Source organism: Rhinolophus sinicus, linkage group LG10 (genome assembly GCF_036562045.2).
Source record: "Rhinolophus sinicus isolate RSC01 linkage group LG10, ASM3656204v1, whole genome shotgun sequence".
Taxonomy (NCBI): Eukaryota; Metazoa; Chordata; class Mammalia; order Chiroptera; family Rhinolophidae; genus Rhinolophus; species Rhinolophus sinicus.
The window spans coordinates 60,680,953-60,707,187 of record NC_133759.1 but is presented as its reverse complement, the minus strand read 5'-3'; the positions used below and the strand labels follow the sequence as shown (position 1 = coordinate 60,707,187).

The window sequence follows — 26,235 nt, the reverse complement described above, 5'->3', positions numbered from 1 at the left end:
TGGTTTTAGACAACTATGAATCACGAGGATGCCAGCTATGGCCCGAAGGTGTATGGTTTATTAAACGTATTTGATTTGGGGGCTGCCTTTTTCTTTCTTTTTGGTGGTTGAGGAGGGGAGCTCTGCCGTTTGCTGAAGGCCCCATCTCTGTCACAGGACTGCTTCACACACCCAACTTCTCTGCCAGGCCCATAAAGATATCTGAGCTCACGACTCTGGTCTCAAAGGTCAAGATCAGACAGTTCATTCTTTCCTTGAGTGTGTTGAGAAAAGAGGATTCCACAACCACCTTCCCTGGGATGTTTTGTTACCCCACCAACATTTGAAAAATATTACTAGCTTTTAGTTGTAATCAGTTTCCTCCTCCCTACTCAACCCTATCAACAAATAGAACAACTGCTCAGAAAACTTAGTGTCCAGCAATGCAGTTATTACATTCTCTCTTTGCATCTTGTCTTTAAACCTTTCCGCCCAGTAATCCGGTCTTCCTTTGATCTCCCCGATGACTGACAGGTAGTTAGAGTCTCTGACTGGCAGAGCAGTGCCTCTGCTACATGGGAGTGTCATTACACAGGGAAGTTAACACCTCCAGCCTAGATTTCTTTAGCATCTTCTGACACTCAAAAGAGACAGGGAGCACACGCCTTGCTTTCCCTTGGGATAGTGGAGCATTAGATTCAACGGGTAGGAGAGATTTGAATATGCTTGATAAACAGCCATTGCATTTAGGCGCATTGATGTTTTTAGAAGTTCTTTATCGCCTTCATTTTCAAAGTTGGTTTGAGAGAGCTTTTACCACTTTTGGAAGTGATGTGTCATTACCACTTTCCTTGTGGCTTGTCGCTTAAAAAAAAATAAAAAGAATTTAAAATCAACTACCTATTCTGGATTTCCTTTTTCAGATGCAAAAGAAATTGTTTTAAAAGCCCAGATCTTAGCTGGAGGAAGAGGAAAAGGTATCTTCAGTAGTGGTTTGAAAGGAGGCGTTCATTTGACAAAAGAGTAAGTCTGGAGGTTTTAATTCCTTATCTATGGGCCAACCAGTTTGTGGAAGATCTTGCTCATTATTGAAAGCAGCACTGAGAGAGAGGGTTGGGATGGGGGTAGGAGCAGTAACTAGCAAACAGAGGAAACAAATTATAGGCTGATTCTGGCAATGCCCCAGTTTTTCTTCTGCTCCCATGAAAAGATTTATCTTCAGTCATTGTTGAAAACTTGACACTCTGTCTCTCCTAGACAATCAATGATTCATTAATTGTTGGAAACATACCACTTACAAGTTAAATACCACTTCCATAGTGTCACTTCCCCATTCAAGAACTACAATGGCTCCCCATTGCCAGTGGCATCAGTTGTCCTTCCTGTCTGATAGAGTCCACGTTTTCCTGTATCTGAGCCTACCTGTTCATCTTTAGATCCCAGGTCTCCAGCACTGAACACTTTTCCTCTCCTCTCAGGTCATATCCCTTTCCTTTCCTTACTTATTGTGATTCTTACCCTCAGCTTTATCCCCCTCATTGGCCAGTGCTTCCCAAATCATCCACTATCAAGTCTTTGTTATTCAACTCTTACCTAAATCGGTTATGCATCTCAGCCTTGTCTCTTTACTGTGGCTAATTTATTTGGGGGCAGAGGACAACAGAGGTAAGTTATCCTCCCTCGCTCTCTCCCTCTCTCCCTCCTTCTCTCTCTCTCTCCCTCCTTCCCTCCGTCCCTGCCTCCCTCCCTTCCATTTCTAGCTTTTGCTCTGTAAGACTGACACAGTGCTAGGCATATAGTAGGTATGAGCAGAAAGGCCCGTGGATTCTGGGCATGGAGGTGGTCCCTGGGCAGTGTGGACATGAGAATACAGTATGGACTCTGCTTTAAAATGATTTTCAACATAGATGTTGATTTTCTTTCCTTTCTTTCTCTCTTTTTTTTCTCTTTCTCTTAGCCCTAAAGTTGTGGGACAGCTGGCTAAACAGATGATTGGGTATAATCTAGCAACAAAACAAACTCCAAAAGAAGGTGTGAAAGTTAACAAGGTAATATGAACGCTTTTGGTCATTTTCTATGTATGTGTTTTTTAAAAATAATCATGTTTCAGTTTTGACAAAATCTAATGAAACAATTCACTTTGGCAATGCACCATTTTATTTTTAAACCACATGTAACCTGTTTAGTATGTGGTATAACTTTGAGGAGAAATAAAAAGATTCTATAATAGTAATATGATTAATTATCACCAGCATGTAATAAAAGTGGGTGGGGGTGAGTGAATGAAGCAATAGCTTTCTCTTTCAGAATGCAGACATCCTGTTAAAGCTGAAAGGGCGTGGTATGACACCTGTCATATTCAGTGAGGGATAGTCTCTGCTCCTACACAGCCCCACCCTCAGTCCCAGGTATCAGAATTACCTGTTGTAGTTGTTTTCTAAGTGCACCTATACCTTACTATGTTATATGTTGTATTAGTGAGGTCTGTTGGGGCACCCAAGTGTGTATAGGTACACACACACACACACACACAGAAAATAAAGCCCAGAGCACCGTGGCCTACCTTGGCAGTGAACTTGTGAGGGACAGAGCTGAGGCCAGAATCTGACTCTCCCATTGGTCTGCTCACCTTTGCTGGGCCCCCCTCATGGATCGAGGCACCAGAACTGGCTACCTGATTTGCAGGATCCAGTGCGAAATGAAAACCTGAGGATCCTTGTTCAAATTTCAAGTGAGCTACAACAGGACATTAAATCAAGAGACCAAAAGTGTGGCCCTTCTGAGTATGGATGGGACCCTGTGCGATTACACAGGTCACACACCCCAGCCCTGGGAGGCACAGATGACGGGAAGGGCCCGTCAAAACAAGAATCATGGCCCAGCATTGCGGGCAGCATCTGTCTGCTCTGTTGCCACCACATCACAGAAGGCGATCTCTCCCAGTGTGCCATGCTTGGGGAAACTGAGGCTAGTTAGTACCACGAGAGTGTCTGTCCTGTTCCCAAAAAGGCCACTGAGCTGGAGGGAGATTGGAATATTGCAGTCATTAGCTCCTTCACTCTAAGAACACGAAGCCTTTGCAGTTGTTCAGGACGCACACTCACAAAACGGTTGTGGTTGTTTCCCTTTCCCACTGCCTCTCAGGTAAGTGCAACAACTGATTAAAACTCAAAAGTGTTGTTTTGCTAGGCCTGGCACAGTACTTTTATTTCTCTTTAAATCTGGTTATGAACCTTTACCTCTGTAACTTCTTCAAAATTTGTAAACAGAGGACATAATTAATACTTTGTTTGTAAGAATTCGTTGTTTTTTATGGACACATGCGTTTTTAGATTAGAGTTTGTGATACTTCTTAAAAGCATATAAAAATACTCAAGGAAGATTTACCCTATATAGACAGATAGGCATAAAATTAGTTTGTAGATAGGTTCCTGAAACACTGGTCATAAAACACATTCTTGTAAATTAAGTCAGTGCCAGGAAACTACTAGAGTGATTTATTTTTAAGTAGCTTTTTTTCTGATTGCAAAAGTGATTAACATATGTAAAAAATTCCAGTAGTACAGAAATATAAAAATTAGAAAGTAAAAGTTCTTTGTATTCTCTCCACCCAGAAATAATTGTCATACATTGTTTTAGTTGTTTTTCTGTATAAAATGTGTATTACCGCACTTCTATAACAACAACATTTTATACAACTTTAAGGACCATGTATTTTTTCCTTATAGACTCTTGGACATCAGTTAGAAGTCCCAGATTATAGAAGCTTTAGATTTCTAAGTTTGTTTGAGAAGTTACTTCAACACATACACACATCTAAACACATTGGATATGTTTTTCTGAATCTGTGGCAATGTGTTTCTGGGTGTGTTCCTTGAGCTAGCAGAAGGGTTGGGGAGACAGTGTTATTCATCACGTGCCCCCTGGTCCAGTGCCAGTGATGGGAACTGCCATGAGGTGAGTTCACAAACTGAGAGGATACTTTTAATCTCACGTAGTCATTCTCGTGTTATATATAGTGTAGGCACTGCCACTCATCCAGAGACCACCATTTGAGTAACACAATATGAAAAAGAACACAAAAACATATTCAGTGGTCAAATTTAAGGAAAGTAAGTTAAAAAGCTTTCTGTACTAGAGGGCTCCAGAAAAAGGCTGCATTGATGAAATGCTTTGTGTCAGCCACAGATGAAACTTTTTTTGAAATATAATGCATTTAACTGAGTTTCTCCTGGGATGAGTTTTCATGGAGCCCATTAGTTCCTCTCTGTAACAACTTCTAAAATATTCTGACATGCTGGGTCATCGGAAGGCATAATAATGTTAAAAAAAAAAATGTCTTTATATAAAATTGCTTGGATTATCTATTGATAATCATCATTTCATGGGGATGGTTTCTTAAAGAATGATACATCATTTCTACCAAGCAGGAGCTGTTTGAGACAACAGCTGCTCTTTACAAATAGAAATTTGGTGGAATCCAGAGCACATCTGTCAACATTTTAGAAGAATAAGAATAAGACTCTTGAATGACACTTACCCTCAAAAGTTGTGATGTTGTGTTGCTTCTAAGAGTAACTATTGAAAGTCATTAAGTCTTGTTCACTAGACGAGCTCTGCATTAGAAAGTGAACTTGAAATCAGAAGGGTTCTAGATAATCCTAACAATGTATGCCAAGAAATATTACTTACATTCTCATGAGGCTCCAGTTGTGACAAAATAATTAATATGAAGCCCCTTGTAAAGTGTTTTATTTTTGACTGGTGATAAATTCCATAAAAGTTTGAAAAGGAGTTCTGTATTCATTACATTATAGCTTCTAGATCATCATGTATTTATCCCATTTCATGTGACTTAAGGCAGTGTTTTTGTGGAATGAGTTGCTAAAACCTAATGCTACTCAATCTAATGTTTTTTGTGAAACCTATTATTGAACTACTTCTAAGATAATCAGTGTAAGTCTTTCTATTATTTTGACTTCTAGTACTGATTATTTGTAAATGTTTTTATTTTCTTTTAAAAGTCATCCAAGACATCTTTTATCATTCTTGTTTTGAGTATAAGTTGGTACAGCCTCTCTCTCTCCAGGGCAATTTGAGAGTATTTACCAAATTTTTAAATATGAAGAGTCTAAAACCTAGCCATTTTACTTCTAGGTATCTTATGTACAGGGATAGTAAAACAAATGAACAAAGATACGTATATAAAAATAATCACCAGAATAACATTTTAGAAAAGTTGAAGCCCATATAAATTTAGGGACATGGCTAAATAAATATTGACATGTAGGTACCATATTGTCACAACGAAGAGAGAGAAACTTGGAGAGATGTCTGAGTTGTAGTATTAAGATTAAAAGCAAGAAGACAGGCAGATATTCAAGTATACGTCATGTGCCTGCTCGTGCAGGACCATTCAATGGCTGTTGTGCTTGCAGATGCATAGGAAAAAGGCCCAAAAGTTGATAGTGGTTCTTCCTGATAGGGTTGCTCTGCAGAGTGAGTAAGGTGGCACAGAGCGAAAGCACACCTGGCTGAGACCGTGAGTGGGGCACACGTCCTTCCACCCCACTCGCCTCTTGTGTACTCATGGTCCTGGCATGTGATCACATCCTCCCAGAGGAAGGGGCGACTTTTCTGATTATCTCAGAGGTTCCATGTCGTCTCATGAAAATGCTGACCACTGAGGCCCAGGAGGGCATATATGTGCAGCAGGGGGCTGCTTTCACTGTCTCCTGTTTACTGTGTTGCCCCTAAAATAAGTCCTACACCGAAAATAAGCCCAGTTAAGATCATCAGCCAGACGGACGCATTTAGTACGTTATGACGATGTTCCAGAAGAAGATGACATGATTGTATTTGAATAAATGTAGATTCTTGTACATGAAAAAAATAAGACAGCCCCTGAAAATACGGCCTAATGCATCTTTTGGAGCAAAAATTAATATAAAACCTGGTCTTATTTTTGGGGAAACATGGTATATACTTTTGGTATCACTTGCATTAATTTTGAACAAGGAAATATTATGTTTGTAATTTAAAACAAACTATAAATTGAAATAAAAGTACAGTGATCCAAGGGACAGAAGTATACAAATCTATGAGGCATACTGTAAAAATAATTCATCTTTGGCAACCAAGCTTGGTTTTCCACCAGTGCAATTTGAGAAAAATCAGTGTGATAATACATTTGTACTGATAATGTCTCAAATTAAAATTACAGCTGCTTCCCTGGAATTTTTCTTGGGTGTCAGGGTTCTCAAGGAAGAAAAAAAGATTCAAGTAGGAAGGTTTCTTGAGGCAAACCAATACCTGTCACTTGAACAAGTTAACAGGATCAATTAAGGAGGTGAAAATGGGCACCGTGTACTGTGAGAGCAGAACTATCAAATCTCTGGAAGCTCACTCCCTGGGTTTAAAGAGCCTGAAAAGGAAGCCATTTGGCTTGTGTAGCAAGTTTGAATAGATTTCGAAATGGAAAGCAGTTTGATGCTGAATTAATTTGAGTTTACTGCTAATGTGGTAGGTGATGGTTGCTGAAGCCTTGAACATTTCCAGAGAAACCTACCTTGCAATTCTGATGGACCGGTCCTGCAACGGCCCTGTACTGGTGGGCAGCCCCCAAGGGGGCGTTGACATTGAAGAGGTGGCAGCTTCAAATCCAGAACTTATTTTTAAGGTACGTTTTGATTCCTGTCTGTGCTGTGTTCATCGATTGCTGTTATAGAAGCTATTAAATATTTAATGTGGAGTCTGAGCTGGTAGCAATACATCTCTTTCTGGAATTTAAGGCATGAAGATAGTGAGTTCTTTTTATTCCTGGGCATCCAGTGGAAAGTTGGTAGAACCAAGGTATTCACCATTCAAGGTTTTTTCTTTGCTTCTCCCTTCCCTCCCTTCCTTCTTTCCTCCTTCCTGCCTTTTCTCCCACACTCACTCTTTTCCATCAAACCTGCCTCAAGAATTAAGCAGTGGAAGAGGACTGGGACATTTCAATTTCCTCTTGTTACCTACTTAACAGCATGTGTGATCTAGAAAAATCTCTCTCGGGAGACCAGATATGGACTGGAGACTGCCTTGGTGTCTCTCAACACTACTGATGTGAAATAGAAGCCTTCTAAGGTCCAGATTCTTTGTATCTTTCAAGCCTTTAAACCTTTTTCCTTTCATTAAGATTAGTTTCTAGTCAGAGATATCTGAGGTCACATACTAACTAGCCGGCCAGTTTCTCAATGTTTCTAAGCTTTATTTTTTGAATCAGTAAAATTAAAATTGGGGTAATGCCATTCCATAGAATTGTGAGGATGAAACCAGGTGGTGCATATAAAATGCACTGCACCTACTTCAGCTGTGGGAAGGAAAATCTAAGGAAAATATAAGGACTTCTGAGCTGTAATTCCAGTTTTTAATTCTGGGCTCTTCGTGTCAAAAAAATCACATTCAAAATTTCTAGCAGAAATACTATTTCATTTAGAAAGTGATTTTGTTTCCTTTCAAAAAGTGGGACATTCACTTCTTGAACCTCTTTGTGTAAAGTACTGATAATTTGGTTTGAAAATATTTTTGTCAATGTTATGTATTCAAGTTTACTGTCTTGGAAGTTAAATTGAGACTTTACAGGCTGGTTTGCGAATACAGGTTAACCCCGCTATTCAAAGGTAGAGTTTTCCTATGGAACCTTTTATAAGCCAAAATAGCATGAAGCAAAGAAGCTTTGCTAGGACACATCTTGCTAATGAGGCACAAAATAAATTAAGATGAAGCAGAGATTCTCACAAATACAGATCAAAGCTCTGGTGGCTTGATGCTGAGACGTTGAATGTGGTCCTTGGAGGAGGACTTGGCGGGACTCTCTTGGCTCAAGGTGCACTGCCTGTATTCACTTTTCTTTTTTTTTGTTTTCTTTTTTTTTTTTTTTTTTTTGGTAAAAGTGAAAGCGAAGTGGTGTAAAGCAAGCTTTCAGAAAGTGGGGATACCTGTAATACCCAGACATTTTCAAAATTAACATGACTTAGAACAAGCCATTCCACTACTCTGCCATAAGAAAAGCGACAATATGGCTGGATCCTGAGATTATCATAAGCGAACTAAGTCAGGCAGAAAAAGTCTAGAACCATATGACTTCATTCATATGTGGGATATAAAACTGGAAACAACAAAGGAACAAGACAAACAAACAAACAAACAAAACTCATAGACACAGACAATAGTTTAGTGGTTACCAGAGGGTAAGGGAGGATGGGGGTGGAAGAGGGTAAAGGGGGTCAAATATATGGTGGTGAACACACAATGCAATATATAGATGATGTAATACAGAATTGTACACTTGAAACCTATGTAATTTTACTAACCAATGTCACCCCAATATATTTAATTAAAAAAAAAGTCATTCCATTTGTTAAGAGAATGCATGAAATAATGTACACATATAAGCAGTGCTTAGTACCTAGGAGCAAATGGCACTTTGTAGAGCTAAGATATTCATAATTGTCATCATCAACAGAGTGTGTAAATCATAATAAGGTAATATTTAACCTATGTGACAAGCTCTAAACTGAATAGCAATATGAGGCAGGAAAACCTTCCTTTGGACGGCTTCCAAAGATGTCATAAAAATTTACTGCCTAAATATTCGTCAATGCCATCTGTATAGTAATTAAAAGTGAAAACTGGCATCCGATTGTCTTGTCAACATGCCACCCTGAAGAATTATATAGTTTTTGGAAAGGCTGTTTTATAGATGGTCTGCTAATTAAAACATACCCTATAGGCAGCTGCAGTAGACCCACTCAGAGATCTCTGGAAACGTGCCACACTTTAATTAGTCATTTGCAAATAAATATGAAGCATTTTTCTTTTGAGGTTGTAAGTCTTCTCACTTGACGATCTGAATTTTGTTTATTTGATTTGTTTTTACCAGGAGCAAATTGACATTATCGAAGGGATGCAGGACAGCCAAGCTCAGCGGATGGCAGAAAATCTAGGCTTCCTTGGGCCTTTGAAAAACCAGGTACTGGAGCGATTGGAGGCCAGTGTGTCTGACTTGTTTCAGACAACATTTGCGACCTTGCTTAATTGTCTCTAATGTTTGTGATGACCACAAAATAAGATTATTTGTTGTTTTATGTTATTTTTCCCTCTAGCTGTTTATGATAAAGAAAATATTTTCCTGGTGTTCCAAAAGAGGACATTTATTACGTGTGTGTATAAGAGATGTGTGCGAGTGTGTTTCACCTGCAGACACATTATGTATGTTAGTCTCTGTTTTTTCTGTAGCATTGCAGCTCCAGCCCGTGAATTACAAGAGGCAGCGTAGTGGCGAGAAGCACAGGCTGTGGACTCAGGCAGACCTGAGTTGGAATCCTGTACTGCTCCCCTGCACGTGTGTGATTCAGCCCATCTAGGGTCAGTTTCATCATCTGTAAAATGGGGATGATGAAATCCTAGCTGAGAGGGTCCGTGTGAGGACTGAGCACGCAGTTGTGTGAAAGTGCTATTCGTCCTCCTGAGAGGTCAGTTGTTATTGTTGTTAACAGTTCACTTTACTTAACTGATTGCTATTCTTTCATAGCTAATGACCATTTAAGATGTGTACTGAGGTGGCATGAAGGTGATATTTCACTGAAAAGAGCTTAAAATATGCCAATTTAGTAATTACATCCCTTGGTTTGAAAGACAGAAAAATTGGACTCAGAGTCATTAGGGGAGCATCTGTCTTGAACATCACAGTCCTGCAGTGCCCTTGGTCCAGCCCGCGCAGCCTCAGCGCACGTCTGCATGGCCAAGTGTCCTCGTCCCTCCGCTCAGTCAGAACAGTTCAGTGGCTATTTTTACCTCCTTCCTTACTGTGTGTGTGTGTGGGGGGGGTTGGGGGTGTGGGTGTGTGTTCCCCTAAGGCTCTGGGATGGTTACAGAGCATTTCCTGTAAGTTAGTTGGGCAGCATTCCTCCCACAAAACAGTCAATTTTCTTTTTGTCTTTACTTTTTCTGTTGATTGATTCTATTTCTAGAGGTTTAGGAGTGACAATAAGGCAAATCATAGAAAAGTGAAGCAGAATAAGTCTTGAGTATATATATATATGTTTAAATTCAGAGAAGAGAGCACGTATTTGAAGATGGGAGGAAAAGCTCCCTTGGAAAGCAAAAGATTCAGGAGGTCAAAGGGGACGGGTTCATCTGGGACTAAACCTCAGTGGGAGACATAAAGATTCGGGATTCAGGGGGCAATTAGAGGCACTGAGTCTGGCAAAGAGATGCCGAGGGGCAGGGGGTGATCTTCTGAAAGGAAGATAGGGGACGATTCCTGGGTCATGGCCACCATGGTTCGTTTTACCTCTTGAGAACGATGCCATAACTATATTATTTACTAAGAGGCTTCGTGTGTGTGGGTGATGGTCACCCAGCCACGCTCCCACAGGCATGTGTTCTCCCTGCTGTCCTCCGGTCAGCGCAGTGTGCTCAGCAATCCCGTTTCTGTTCTCCATGTCCCTTTGCACATCTGTATTTCTCTTCCTTGTGCAATCCTTGTTGCTGTATCCCAATCTGTGCCACAGCAGGGACTTTTCGACCTTCCTCACAGCAGAGTGCTTTGCAGATACATAAGTGCCCAAGAAATAGCCGTCACATGTGTGACCACGTGAGACGACACATGTACGATGTTCACGTGGAAGAGCTTCCTCAGGAGTTAGCGATAGATTGCTGTCAGGAGAATGAATTTGCTGACCACAGGGTTGAAAAGCTCAGGAGCTGAACATGGCAGAGAGTTCTAAAGCAGGCAGGAATAATATTACATTCATCAGAAGACACCCCCGACCCCAATATTATAAGAGAAAATTAAGAGTTATTTATAGCCGTTAAATGGCTAAATTATGTTTTCCCAGTGTCCCGAACACTCTAGGTTTTCAGTGAGTTAGCTACAGAAGGAAGGTGAACATGCACGTTCTCAGGTGTCATTCCTAGCTAATTGTCATGGTATTTTTAGCTTATGTCAAGGAAAGGACAGACATTTTTTCATTCATATTTTTTCTTCTTTCATTGCTGACTACATACAAGGCTTTAAATCTTCATTTGCTCAGCAAAATTGGAGTGAACACTGAGTTGGTGCTGGGCCCTGGGGAACAAAGACGAAGAGTGATGGCCATTCTTCTTCAGGGGCTCACAGAGCAGTGGAGGTCAGCGCACTGGCAGTGGTTATAGGAAGAGAATATGTGAAGGGGAGAGAGAAAGAGGGCGATCTCAAATGCAGATGTGTTAGAATTTGTTCATTAGGGACCCTGGTTATATTTGTACAGTAGAAGATGGAATATATGGCACAGGTACTAAGGAATACTACACTGGGGTTGTAGATTTGGGAATTTCTGTTTTATGATGCTTCCTGAAGCCATGGGGATTGGTGAAATGCTCTGGAAAGCCAGTGGAGGAGGCACCTGAGAAGAGAAATCATTTTAAATGATCCAGATTACCAATTTATGATTCTTTGATAAAGAAATGTTATCTTAGAGGTCCCTTAGATTCAGTATGACTTTGAAACTTATTTAATTTTCATTCTAGGATGGAGTTTAGGCATTTGGAGGTACCTCACTCATGGATGAACCACATGTAAAGTAACTATCTTGTAGATTTAATATCTTTCCTGTGACTCATGCCTGTTATCTCTAAAATGAGACGTAAGGTTTAATAAAAATAAATACCATCTTGCATAAAAACTAGCAACTATGTGTTCCTGATAAAAATCTACTTCCGCAAGAATTGGTTGAAAAGACTAAAGCAGAAAAATTGAATATGACTCAAAATTCAAGTTTCTCAACTGTGTCTTAGTTATGATCTATGCTACTAATTTCTGAAAACACTGGCACCATGACTTGTCAACATGTGCCTGTAGGATTGAAGCTGATGGAATGATCCAGACATCGCTAGGCATGGTTTGTACCTTTGTCTAGCTTTAGGAACCACATGTGAACACTGATAATATTAGTTTCTGGAATGCAAGAAGAGTATTTAAAATTGTTTAACCTGTTAAAATATTTTGAAGATACTTCTAAATTGTCAGGGTTTCCAGCATATGGCCTGAAGGATATTTGATTTTAGGCATTTTAATTTCTTTAATTGCTTAACAACCTTAAAATAACTAATTGGTTAAAAAGCAGGAAAGAAAACAGTTTTTCTCTACGGTGTGGTTATGCACTGAGGGAGCAGGTAGCAGTAGTCAACTGGCTGCTTGTTAATTACCCAGAAGAATGTTCCTTTGACAAGTGTTTATTGTTTAAATTGGAACACATCTAGAAAGCAGGGCAGCTACCTCAACTTGCCACAGGCCCTGCCCTTCCCTTTAATTACACCTGCTTGATGGACACATTCCCTGCCCCACCCCTGCAGTCATTAGCCTGTAGCCTCTGGAACGAGGCAGTTGGGCCCCCAAGCCAGGCTGGTTCTCCCATGCAGGTCTTACAACACAGATCTAATCATGTCAGCCTGCTCAAAACCTGTTTATAGGTTGTCTTTGTACAAGAATAAACAATTATAATAGCGAATACCTCCCTAATGCAAGGTTAATGTGTAATTACAGTGACATTAATGTGCAGAAAATTCAGGCTTTGTGTTAAGTGAGGTTGATACAGGCTTAAGAAGTTTGGAAGCAACCCAGCCACTCATTGACAGATGAGTGGATAAACCAAATGTGGTAGATACATAACATGGAAATTTGGGGAAGGTTCTGATATGTGCTGCAGTATGGATGAGCCTTCGACATTGTGCTAAGTGAAATCAACCAGTCACAAAAAGACAAATTAGTATGATTCCATTTATATGAAGAATCTAGAATAGTAAAAATCATATGACAAAAAGTAGAGTGGTGGTTGTCAGCCTGGGGGCGGGGAGAATGGGTATAGAGTTTCAGTTTTGCAGGATGAAAACATTTCTGGAGCTTGGTTGCACAAAAATGTAAATACGATTGAAATGTAAATATAATTGACACTGCTGAACTGTATGCTTAAAAATGATTGAGATGTGAGTTGTACATTATGCGCATATTTTTAAAAAGCAAGTTTTAAAGTAGCTGGGGTAAGATCTTCTATATGTATGCACCCAGAAGTTATTTCTGTAATGTAGTTTCTCCTTACTACAAGTTACTCATTAATTCAGCCATTGTTTATTGAGCGTGACTCTGCAGAGGCTGTGTAAGCACAGTCATGGCGTCCAGGACACACGCGTGCGTCTCATGCACTCACAGTACAAGCTCATATCGATGACCTAGAAAATCCCTCAACGTACAAAAATATTCAACAGTGTGTTACTTATCAGCTTTGCACTATAACTCAAATAAAATCTGTTTGGGTTTTTATAAAAAAGTAAACATTAAATATAGGAAATCTTAAAGAGTATTTGAAGAAATAATGGGAGGATTGTTTTAACACTCTCAGAGTGGGACCAGCCTTTGTAAAGTCTGACAAAAAGTCAGAAGCTATAAAAGAAAAGAATGACATTATTATAAAATTCCCATGTGGCAGAAGTGACAAAAACATGGACAAAAGATAAATGTTAAAAGAGGAAAATATTTGCAATTGAAATGAGATAAAGAGCTAATTCCCCTCATGTAAAAACACCTCTTATAAAGTAATAAGAAAAAGACTAAAACCTCAACAGAAAATGGGCAAAATTCACAGAAAAGGAAATACAAATGTTTCTTAAGCTCATAGAATAATTCTCAAATTCATTCCTTAATAAGAGCAATTCAAGTTAAAACTGTATATAAAATCCCCATTTTCCCCCTAGCTCACTGGCAAAGATCCAGTTAGCCGATGATCGTGAGGGGAACAACAGTCTCCATGATCCTGGTTTGTGAGAAGGGAGATTAGTGACAACTTCTACTGTAAGAACAATTTACGATAATGTTTATTACTAAAATGCTCACCCCCCCCTTTTTGCTCCACTCCTGGAAATTTATCCTGCAGATGTTTAATCGCATGTATGATACGCATACAGAAATAAGGAAGGCACCATTTGAAGGAATGTCAAGTATTAGAAACCAAAGGCTATTATTAAAAAGACAGGTTAAATGAGTTATGATACTTTATGATGCAGCCATTTAAAAGGTTAAGATAGCTCTATTTATGTTGCTGATGAAGGCTCTCTAAAATCTATTAAGTAAAGAAAGAAGGAATAGAACCAAATTTGGTTTTTTAAAAAAGATGAATGAAGAATATGCATACCACTTGCATATGCATAGAATATCTCTCAATTTAGCACCAACTAGTAAGGTGGCCACTGCAGGAGTTGATATGGGGACCTGGTGGCTGTGCAGTTTGGTGAAGATTCAGAGGGAGACCCTTGTGGCTTTGGGAATTTTGTATCATGTACATGTATTATCTAGCCTGAAAAAAATTAATGTTAAAAAATATTTAGTCTTACTCATTATGTACATTTGTTTATGTGCACTGGGTTTCAAATTAGGATTTAAGGAAGTTCACAAATATGTATCCATATATATTTCACAAATATATATATCTATATATAGTTCATATATATATATATAATAAATTAAGATAACATGAATTACATCTCCAGGAGTTCTTCAGTCAATATTGGAGCAAAGAAACCACTCTTAATATTTACCCCAGTGGGACTTTATTCTAAGGAATTAGTTACATAGATGTATAGATGTTGTAAGAGCTGAGACATTTCAGTGTGCACAGAGAGGCTAGTCAGAGCTAAACAACAACAGGAAACTGTTGCTACCTGCATGCTACAGGAGCACGGTGAGGCAGTGATGTTACTGGACATTGGGATACAGAAGCTAGAGCCCGGTGGGCCTCTCTTGTAGGAGCTGAAGTCAGAAGAGGAGAGGTTGCCCAAGGCAGAAACAGAAGGGACGAAATACTCCAGCTTTGCCTTACCTCCCACCTCTTGTCTCCCACTGCTACTTCCCATTGGCTGGACTGAGCTGGAAGCCAGCTGGCCCAAGAGCCTTGGGAAACAGCCTACGAGTGTCAACTCCCGCATATACAGAGTAGACATGGGAAAAAGCAGGATATGGTTCTGAGGGCAAATTATGCAGGGCTGGAACAATGAGCAAAAATGGGGCAAAGGGAAAACCATGGCTAGGAAGTAAGGTGGAGTCAAGAATGTGACTGATAGCCTACATTCAGCCATGACTGCACAGTGTGGCTGTGTTGCGTCACAGGCTGTGTACACTGGCGGTACAAGCTTTCCAGGGTGGTGTCATGCCTCAGTTATGGTGTCTTCCCCTAGCCCCATTTCACACAATGCCAGCCTGCTGTAACATAGGCAGTTAATAAATCTGGGTTGAACAGAATGAGTGAGTGAACTTCAAGCAGAGTGAGAAAAATGAAGTCAGACATAACATGAGGGAAACTGGATATTCTTGTTCTTTGTGGTTTAAGCCTTTGGGACAAACTGTTGTCAGTTTGAACTGTGCTGTTCTGTAACTGTACTGTTTAGGACTTTCATCTTCCTGTCTTGCAACAATTTCCATTAGACACTCAGTAATTGTTGTTTCACAGATTATACGTTTGGATTGATGAATATAATAACTGTTTTATTCCAGCCTAATTAGGAAAACCTAGTCATTATAAACTCTCAAAATCATGTTTACCTTTTCTTAAATGGAGCTTGTTTGTATTAATGACTGTAGCTCATATCGTGGTATAGCTCGGCTAATAGGGACATGATAATTTGCAGAAAGATTAACAGCATTTTTAAGCCATACTGAAAGTATTTTGTTTTCTTGGTAATGGTTTTTTCTGGTGTCTGGAGGAAAGTTGCACCATTCCTTCTAATGAATAGCAGTGGAAATGAAAATAATTAGCTTTCCTGTTTTTTTTCCCTTCAGAAAACCTAACTGAAAATAAAGACAGAACTTGTGATTTTTAAGGTTTCATTAATCCAGCAAAATAAATGTTCGTTTACTGCTTTGATGTGATTTCATTTCATTTGATCGCATTTAGGCTGCAGATCAAATTAAGAAGCTGTATAATCTCTTCCTGAAAATTGACGCAACTCAGGTGGAAGTGAACCCCTTTGGTGAAACTCCAGAAGGACAAGGTAAAACAAATAAATAAATAAGAGAAAACAAATTAATAGAATCGGTTTTGCAAACTATAAATTAAATTGTACAAAAGACTGTAGCAGCACCTTTGCCTTAATTTCTTTCAGTAATTTAATTTCTGCCATCATCTCAAATGTTCCCCTGACGCAGTTGAACATTTCAGCACTTGAGTTTGTTTGTAGCCAAATGCCAAGCCTCAGAGGAAGCTACTTCTTGTTTTATTTAGAAACATCCATCTACCAGCACCCAATATTTTTTGAGGGCCATCACTGTGGTAAAGATTTGGATGGAAACAGGAGCCCTGCACTTGGGTATAATGAATGTACCTGCTTTTATGGAACTGGAACCTCTGAAAGCGTTCTAGTTTCCCTAAATCTGCATAAATTCCTCTTGTGACCCCTGCTGGATTTACATCCTCATGGCGAAGGCCTTAGTGCCTCACTGTCCAGGGCTTTCGCCGTAGTTGATTACGAGCTTCTGCTTCAGCAGGGAGAAGGAGACATTTTTGTGGGGAAGGTGTTTCTTAACCATCTGGTACTTGTAGAGTGTAAACAGCTGTTTTATATGTGAGCACCCACCACCACTACACTTGGTCTTGCATAGCCAAGTATTCAATGGTGTTCTTATTAATTCTATAGCAAAAGCTAGTGTATGTGCACGTGTTAGGGGAAGGGGCAGATAAGATAGTGGTACCAGGAAGTAAGTTCCATGAGCCTTATCTTTGTTAGTACATTTCACCCCAATATCTTGCATGCTGCCTAGAGTACTGCGGGTAGTCAGTAAAGAGGGATTTGCCATTGGGTTGGTAAATGAAGTGATCTGTTATGTGTAAACACAACCAAATTTAGACCAATGTGGACGATTCAGTGTTTTACAGAGGGGCCTGGGTTCAAATTCTGGACATGCTGTGTTCTGGCCACAGACCTGGGCTAAACCTTGTGATTTTTTTTTAACTCCAAAAGGTTGGTAAAAATAACTATCTTGTAGATAGGTTGTCAAAATGAGGTGACTGGTGTTTGTGTAAGCATCCACCGTCAGACACAAAACAGGCCAGTGCCTGACATTCAGAGAATGCAGTTCCTCTGCTCAGGTAGCACAGCGGTAGTTCAAGAAAGGTATGGTAGTTCAAGAAAGTTCACCTTTTTGTCTATTTTTTCCTTTTTGTTGTCATTGTTGTTGTTTTAAACATTTCAAATTAGGATAGGCAAAGAGTTCATGTTTAGGAAGACACTGCAAGTAGTATATTTCATGTTTCACACAAGGGACCACCAGATAAAATTCTGTGATAGGTCATTTATAAACAAAGTACCTTATTCATAGATATTTTTAAAATTCCATTTGGCTGTGAAATCATCAGTAGAGAGGTAGGGAAGGGGAAGAAAACACTTATTTTAAACTCTTATGCCAGCCACTATGATGAACGTTTACATATATTCTTTTTTATAAATTATAGCAGCCCTGCAAAGTTAGAAATCATTATCCCCATTTTATAGAGGATTGAAAATTTATGTGACTCCCCCATGAGCAGCTAGTTACCAGCGCTGGGAGTTGAACCCATGCCTCTCAGTATAGTGTGCGTATTGATTCTGATATGCCCGACTGACTCATAGTGACCTGCCTTCTTTTCTGCTTTTTCCCTCTTAAACTATTAATTTGCTTTCACCTGAGTGATCTAGAAGGAGTCTCCAGTTTGGGAGTATCTGTCAAAATTCATGCTTCTTTGAGTGGATAATAATTAAATCTAAGAAATGAAAGGGAAGGAAGTTCAATATAAGTTCTTAAAGGTCATATATTGCTTTTCAAACTGGTATGCACAAGCAACCTGGTTATTTCATATTCAAAAAAAAGGGGGGGGGGAAATTCAGCCGTGGAGTGGGATAATAACAATCAGGTTTTAATATTCTTTTCATTCAACCCTTTGGGAAGTTGTTAGTCACAGATTGTGGTCGGCATCAGGGAACAGGGTGTGAGAACCTTTTCCTAGAAGGTATTTGTAAAACCTTGTGAAATCTCAACGTTTCTTTTTAATTATTAAGAGAAAGGAAAATCCATGAGCTGTTTTGAAGGAATCATCATAAAATACATTCCATGTATACAGTTCATTAAAACATCAGTCTTATGTGATCTTTTTAAGAGCAAAATTATCTTTAGCTATTAATTTGTTCATTGTACCATAGAAGTTCAGCTATTGAATTATAATCACAATTAAATGAGAGTGTTGGTTTATAACTCTAATGAGCAGTAGTCAAATTAAACCCAATTAGGAAACGGTGATTAATGACCAAAAGTACAAATTGATCTTCATTGTCACAACCCCCTAAAGCAATCCTTTATATGGGAGCTGTAAAAGCAGTCATTTGTATCTTAGCAATGTTGGTAATCTTAATATTTAATTTTTTTTCATTTAGATCAGTAAAAGCAGAACATACAACTGTTCACATTAAAACATTGATTTAATAATTACTCTTTTAATTGAGAGGTTTAAAGAGCTTGGCATCACACCAAACATTTTTACTTTAAATTTGTTCATTGTAAAGCCTCTTTGTAAGAGAATTTCTTCAGTCTTCCATTGCTTGTTGAGAAACATTTTTTTTTTTAAATCCAAGTGATCGATCATATATTTGTATAGCGATGAGACTGGGTTGAAGGAAGAACAATGACCTTAATAACATCGACGCTGCTAGGTCACTCATGGGAAATTTTTGATGTGCGGAAAGAACTATTTTTTCCAATGTGATTAATAATCTGATTCAAAGAATGTAATTTGACACTATTGACTGTAATGTAGTTTAGTGACTATCAGGATAATTACGGTTATTAGTGATGGAAACCTACGTGAGCCTAGTTTTAGTTAAAAAATCCCCGGGTAGGGGAGGGGCACTTATTTGCCTTAGAACAGGGAACCAAGGAGTGGACTGGCTTAAGTAATGAAGAGAGTAAGGGAATTTTTGGCCTGCCAGCCCGGCTTGCTGAGGGAGAGCAGCAAAGACTGCCCCTAGTTCTCAATACTCTTTTTGAGCAACCATACCAATCTTTTCAAATGTTTCTAATTGGTCCTGCTTGGTCACATGTCCATACCTAGACCAATCACTGAGCTGGAATCACATGATATAGGAGAAAGGCAGTTTCTTAAAGGAAAAAGGGACAGTAAGTCAAAACCTTTCTACCAGAGTGACCTAACTTTTTGAAATGAAAGTAAACTGCTAATTAGTCAAAGAGAAATTAACTATTTTCCTTGCTTGTCCAATTGCAGTGCCAGAATTAATTCATTAAAACTGTGGCCAAGTTAGAAGCAAGGTTTTTTTAATCATTATTTATCTACTTATCCATTCATTCATTCATTTTGAAAGCCAGTGTGATGTTTTACATCCCATTTCATTTCTTCCCACTTTTAGCTAGATCTTTGTGCACCCAGACTCCTTTCTTTGGTGTCTTTAAAATAATGTTTCTCAATAGGGAGGGTGTATAGTCAATTTTGTCCCCCAGGGGACATTTGTCTAAAGACATTTTTTTTTAAATTAAGATATAATTGATGTATAACGTTATTTTAGTTTCAGGTATACAACATAATGATTTGATATGATTAGAGTTAACATGCCTTTTGTTTGTCACAACTTAGGGTGCAGGTTGCTACTTGCTTCTAGTGAGTAGAGGCCGGGGATGTCACTAAACATCCTACAGGGCACAGCACAGTAATCCCCAAGAGAAAATGATCTCACCCAACATGTCAGTAGTCCCAAGATTAAGAATTTGTGTTCTAAGGCATCTTATCGTTGGAGCACAAATCCATTCACTGAGCTAATGGAATGAAACCCAATTCAAAACAGTGACTATCTGGCCAACATTCCATGAGAATTAAGGCTGGGTATAAGTTAACATCAAATCGTTTTCTTGCATCAGCTTCATTTCCCTAAATAACCACCCTGTTGCTTTGTGTTAGCAACTGCCCATGTTGTTGGTGGGTGTTTCTCTCTGTTTCTCTCATTATACATAAGACTCTCTTTTCAAGAACATTTTCAGTTCTCTACCTCCCCCTGAGTCCCCTCCCTTCTTGTATCTATTTTCTCTTTTCACAGCAGCTAAAGAAAAGTTCTAAAAAGTATACAACTCTTGGAACATCAATATTTATGGAAAGGGGGACTAATTTGAAAGTATCAGCATTTTCAGGCCACTGTGGCAAAACACATTTCAATAGCACATTATGGTTACTTCTCACAAATCAAATGCAGTGCGTTGCTTGAAGACAGATTATTTTTCAAACTAATTATGACAATCTCATTTCCTGCTGTTTTTATGTTTCTTTTATGTGTAAGTCTCCCCTCTGAAATGTATTTTTCTTTTGTTTAATTCCGTGGCTCATTCTTCTGTTAAAACTCTAGGGTCAGAGGCCGCTAACTGCCAGTCATGTGCTTCATGGAGGCTGTTGAATTAGTTCACAGAATCTCACACCACTGAACAAAACAACAAAAACACCCTATGAATATAAGTACCGCAGCTTTCTTTGATATTTGTTCAGAAGGAAAATTCATTTGTATAATCTATCAAGCATGTAACAATGTGCTTTTGATGGTGAAAATTGTTTTATAAATATTAATAAGTGTGTTTTTTCACCCACTTTGTATACAGAATGGCCTTTGTTCAAGTTGAATTTTCTAAAGAATTGAGGTTTCATTAATGTGACATTGAAAATCTTAATGTCAGAACCAAGCTCAGCACCTCCCAGAATACATGTTACCATAGTTTGTTGTTTTATTAAATGAAAAAGCTAAGGTCTGAGCAAGCAAGTTTATTTTATTGCCCAGCTGTTGACATGGACATCAATCAATTTTTAACACACCAGTTCTGAAAGTGTACTTGGAGGGTCCAGTATTCAGGGACTAATCTACTCCTTTTGTTCAAGCTGCACGTTTTTGTTTGTTTGTTATACTTTTTTGGTTTTCAAGCTAGTAGGATGCACTTTTAGAAGTTTCTCATCACTATAATTAATATGATACCTGAGGCTATTATATACAAGTGTGACGAGAACTGTGACGTGCAGGGAGTGACAGCCTCTTTTTGTAAAGGTCTATATAGTCTCTGTTGCAACTTCTCATCTCTGCTGTGGGACTGTCTTGGGACAACAGCCATAGAGATGTGTAAATGAATAGATGTGGCTGCATTGCAGTAGAACCACAGAAACAGAAACAGGTGCTGAGCTGACCCGAGGGACATACTTTGCCACCCCCTAATTTAAATACATTCTCACTTGGGCTGTTTTATACCAATCTTTAGCCACGTTGGCCTTATATAAAGGTATCACATGATTTGAGGATCAACAGCGGCATCTCTTTCACCCCCAGACTTGAAGCAAAAATCTCCTTCTCTATCAATTGCAAAGTCTGAAATGCCACAACCATTAAAATCTTTCCTGTAGGAAAATTCTCAGGTTTTCTGGAGATGGCATTTTATTGAAAACCATTGGTAGCCTATACAGATGTAAACTCCAATAGGCATTAGTTTAGATTTATTCGAAACAGAAGTCTAGGATTATAAGGGAATGGGATGAAGGACAAACCTTCATTTTTAGTGAGAGGGAGAGAAGAGAATCCTATAGGCGGGGCTGCAGCAGCAGGAAGCTCTGAGTAGAAGGAAGCACTGTGCATGTAGAGGATGGCGGTGGTGATGGCGGTGGTAATGCTAACAACAGTGAGTGCCAGTTGTCTGTGAAGCCAAGTGCTCTGCATATGTTCTTTCCTTCCAGCTACACCATGCAGTAGAAAACATGCTGCTCCCCATTTTAAGACAAGGCCGCTGAGCTTAAGAGAGGTGACTACCTGACTAGGAAGTGCCAGTTCTAATCTATCCCTAGTAGGTGTTTTTGATGCCAGAATACTTCAGATGATCAAATTCAAGGAAAAACTTTCGGGTGATACAACATTAAAAACTGAGATAGTGAATCACGAAAGCACTTTAGATGTTTGGGACTATTTTGTGATAACCAGTTTGTACTTTCTAATCCCTTCACCTTCTCACCCACCCCCCAACCCCCTCCTGTGTAGCAACCATCAGTTTGTTCTCTGTATCTATGAGTCTATTTCTGTTTTGTTTGCTTGTTTCTTTTGTTCTTTAGATTCCACATATAACTGAGGTCTTTCTCAATCTGACTGATTTCACTTAGCATAATACCTTCTAGGTTCATCCATGTTGCAAACGGAAAGATTTCACTCTTTTTTATGGCAGAGTAATGCTCTGTAGATACATCTCTATTCCTCCCTATAGATTCCCCTTTTTATCCCATAGTAGCTATCTTCAAGTTCTGGTTAAATTCTAAAGTTCTCCCAAGGGGGCCCCTGAATAGTGCACTCATTTCTGTACTTGGCATATACATCATACCACAAGGAAAGCATCTTTTGAAAATCTGGCTTTGCAGCCATTTAGTTGGGACTGCCTTTTGAACTTTGCATGTATGTCAATTAATTATGCTCTCTCCCAAGCAGCTTGTAACTGCGGTCTTTGTAAGAGACAAAGATCAGCTTGGACCTATTTTGATTTACTAGTTTATTGATCTTGACCAAGAGTTCTTTTATTTGAAACTCTTCACTTACAAAGTCAATTTGATAGCCTTTGCCCATTTATTTCAAAGGTGTCAGTTACAAGTAGTCCTGCCAATGAGTAATGGAGGAGCTACAGTTACTAATAAATGAATTAAAATGTATTTATAAATCCAGTGGAAAGCCAGGAATGAAGTTGCTTTCCTATTGATTATTATACCGGTCATTAACTGCTGAAAAAATGCCATTGTAGCAAAGCAGAGAACATTGGCCAATTCCTTTGGTAATTGTAGGATCCAATCATTGAGACTTCAGTATTCTGGAAAGTAATTACTCATTTGTTTCATGTATTCACAGTGTGTGGGTAAAGTGGTTGGACACTTTGTGGCAAGACTAAGAACTCAGGCAGACATAAACTGCCATGGAAGATTCTCTCTTGTCAGTCAGTGCTACTTTAAGTAATTTGTGGTTTGGACTTTTACTTATGCTGAGTATTCTTAGGTGTTTAGATGCCCGTTTTGCACAGATTTGTATCAAAGTGCTTGATGATTATGGTAGAGAGACCCTTGGGAAAAAAACCTCTATCTAGGATGCTTAACCCCTGGATGTTATAATGTAACAATATTTTCTTTTCTTTCTTTTTTTTTTTTTTTTTTAATATTTTCTTTTCATAGGAAGCAAATGAGATTAACAGACTATAGTCAATGCTTTTGAGTGAAATATGCCTGGATGATTGTTTTCTTTTTAAGAACTAGGTGCCTATCTGTAATGCTGGAGGAGAATGGGTAATATCTCCAAATTCTTGGTCAAAGATCCCTGCCTATAAAAAAAAAAAAAAAAAAAAAAAAAAAAAGATCCCTGCCTATCAATATCCCAAGTGAAGTAAAAGAAGGTTACAATGGAGTGTCATCATAGATAACTAAGTTCTACCCTAAAGGATGTATAATAAGAGGGGTCAGATCCCAGAAACCAGCCACGCCACCCCACAGCAATCTCTCCCTGATTGTACAAATGGAAGATCACTGTAAATCAAGGAAAGTACTCTGTGGTCCATCCTCCTTACTGAGTGAGTTTCACTGTGTCCGGGACCATTGGCCAGTGAGAGAGTTAAGAGGTTTATATAGCACCAGGGAGTGGGGTGGAGACAGTTGTGCTGATATGCCTGGCAACCTTCCATTGTCTCTGACCCATCTTGGTCTCTTAGTGTTTTGTAACTTGACTCAAAAGAGTCTTATCCTGCACACATCAGGATGATTGCCCTCATTTTAGCAGACTCCAAAGTAGGTACATTAACAGTCATGGGGATAGTTATTTCCATTTTCCAAATAGGAAAACTGAGGCCCAGAGAGGAAGTAGGTTATTGGTTTTTTGTTTTATTTTGTTTTATTTTTGAGGTTATACAGTTAGTTAAGGATCAAATAAAAAAAAGCTATTGATTCTGACCCAGTGTTCTTTCCAATACATCTTTCAGAAATATTAGTGAGGATACTGATTAAATAAAAATTTTGTTTTGCAACATCAGAAAAGACAAAGAGCAGCAGGATTAAGCATTATTGTCTAGTCTCTCTTTGCATAGAAGGAAAAGGTGATCAGTGGTTAAAAATGTAAGAATAGCTAATCAAAGTTGTGTGTAGCTGTGGCAGTCTGTTGCTTTTAATGGGTGATGCCAATTTATATTGTTACTTTATTGAAGAGAGACCTACAGATATAAATTACTGGGCTTTATTATGATATACATCCTTTGAGGGCAGGGCCCGTGTCTTGTTTGTCTTTGTGGCTCTATAGTTTAAGGTCAAGAAAGCCATAACAGCGTCTGCCTGTATCATGAGATAGAATGACAGTATCTTACCTTTTATTTTTTTCCTCTGCCTGCCAGCCTGGAGTAAGTATTTAATTTGTTGATCTTTAAGAGATATTTATGCATGTTCTTTTTTTTTTTTTTTGAATTTAGTTGTCTGTTTTGATGCCAAGATAAACTTTGATGATAATGCGGAATTCCGACAAAAGGACATATTTGCTATGGACGACAAATCAGAGAATGAGCCCATTGAAAACGAAGCTGCCAGATATGATCTAAAATACATTGGACTAGATGGGAACATTGCTTGCTTCGGTAAGAAATCTGTTGCAGCAAAAGAATGATTTGTGGATTTTTATAGAATTTAGGAATTTCTGAATTGTTATTTCTCAATAGTAAGTTATTAGAACTTTTTATACCCCCAGAGTCTTAGGAAAAGCTTCAGAGTTTCTCCTCAAAGTTCATTTTGGTCAGTGGTCACTGGCTTAAAGCAGGGTTTCTCAGCTCCAGCACTGTTGACATTTTAGGTGGGGCTGTCCTACACTGTCAGGTGTGTGTCAGTATTCTGGTCCTTAGGCGCCACTAGCACCCCCCACTTGTGACACCCAAAAATGTCTCCAAACATTGCCAAATATATTCTGAAAGGTAAAATCACCCCAGATGAGAACTACTGTTGTAAAGTACCTCAGTTAAACTTTGCTTAGTGAAAACTGGAACCTTTGCTCTTCCAGGCAATGTTAATATGGTAGGAACTATTTTAAATTTGGTTTTAAGATAAAATTACTTTCTCGGAGGAATTAGAAGATAATATGTTCTTTTATCATTATGCTCAAGTTTCAGCTTCCCTGATAACCAAATGATAAAATGTTTGATCCATTATGCCAATTTATTCATAAAACAATTGATTTTATCATATTCATTTAAATTTGTGAAAATGGCTTCTTCAGCTGAGATAAGAATGGATCTATAGAGGCAATACAACTTTTGTTATTGTCCACAGCTTATAGAACTGAGATTTATATGCTTCTGTGATTCTGGTGGAACCAATTCATTGTACTGGAAACTGAGGTCTTAATCTTAATGGAATTCAAATAAAAAAGATTTGTAATTCATTAAACCAACATTATCATTATATTCAGAAGCAAACACCTCATCCAGTAGTTTGGTGTTCAGTAGAAAATGATATCCAATTACAAGTGATACCAAAACTCCTGCTTTGTTTGGAACAGTAACTGCTATAGACCAGATTGTTCACATTGTTCTGATCTTGATAAGCTAATGCACTCCCCATATTTGAAGGCATTTGGATAGGAGAAAGATATATGGTGCGTTAGAGTAAATTAAATACAAATTCTTTGTAGCCTCTGTAGTAGTCTGCATGATTTGACCAAGTTAGCCTTAAAAGCTATGGTTAACAAATTTCAAATTGTTTTAAGATCTTATATAAACCATTTTTATTTTAGTTGCTTCAGAATTAATTAAATTAGTCACAGTTCATAGGCTTGTCTGGGAAATTCAAGGGTCAGAAAAAGTGAAGGGTACTTTACCTGGAGAGTTTCTGCTGAGTTCAGGAGATTTTTAATTTTTTTTTATTTTTGCTTTCTAATCTGAGGAAAGTAATTTTATATAATTAAGCATAAGGAGCAAAAGTACAATTGATCAATAAGACTTAGTTCTGGAAAATAAGAATTTTGATGTTAAAACTCTTTGCTTGGATTTTTAAAGTTCCTAAGATGTTAGCACATTTTGGTTCTAGTTTTAATGACCAGGTTGCTAGTGAACAGTTCTTATATTAATTTGAAAAAGGAACAGGGAAAAAGGATTATTGTTTTGATGTTATCATTTATTTTCTGACTTTATCCAGA

At 38.5% G+C, this 26,235-nt stretch overlaps 1 protein-coding gene across 1 annotated transcript in view; it reads left to right on the top strand.

The window, feature by feature from the left end:
• Positions 1-26,235, top strand: part of SUCLG2 (succinate-CoA ligase GDP-forming subunit beta) — a 253,425-nt gene that overhangs the window by 123,229 nt on the left and 103,961 nt on the right. Inside the window, exons 3-8 of the mRNA XM_019757202.2 lie at positions 903-1,002; positions 1,937-2,027; positions 6,506-6,658; positions 8,900-8,989; positions 15,942-16,038; positions 24,524-24,685. Coding sequence (XP_019612761.2) covers positions 903-1,002; positions 1,937-2,027; positions 6,506-6,658; positions 8,900-8,989; positions 15,942-16,038; positions 24,524-24,685 — 693 coding nt within the window. The remainder of the gene's footprint in view (positions 1-902; positions 1,003-1,936; positions 2,028-6,505; positions 6,659-8,899; positions 8,990-15,941; positions 16,039-24,523; positions 24,686-26,235) is intronic.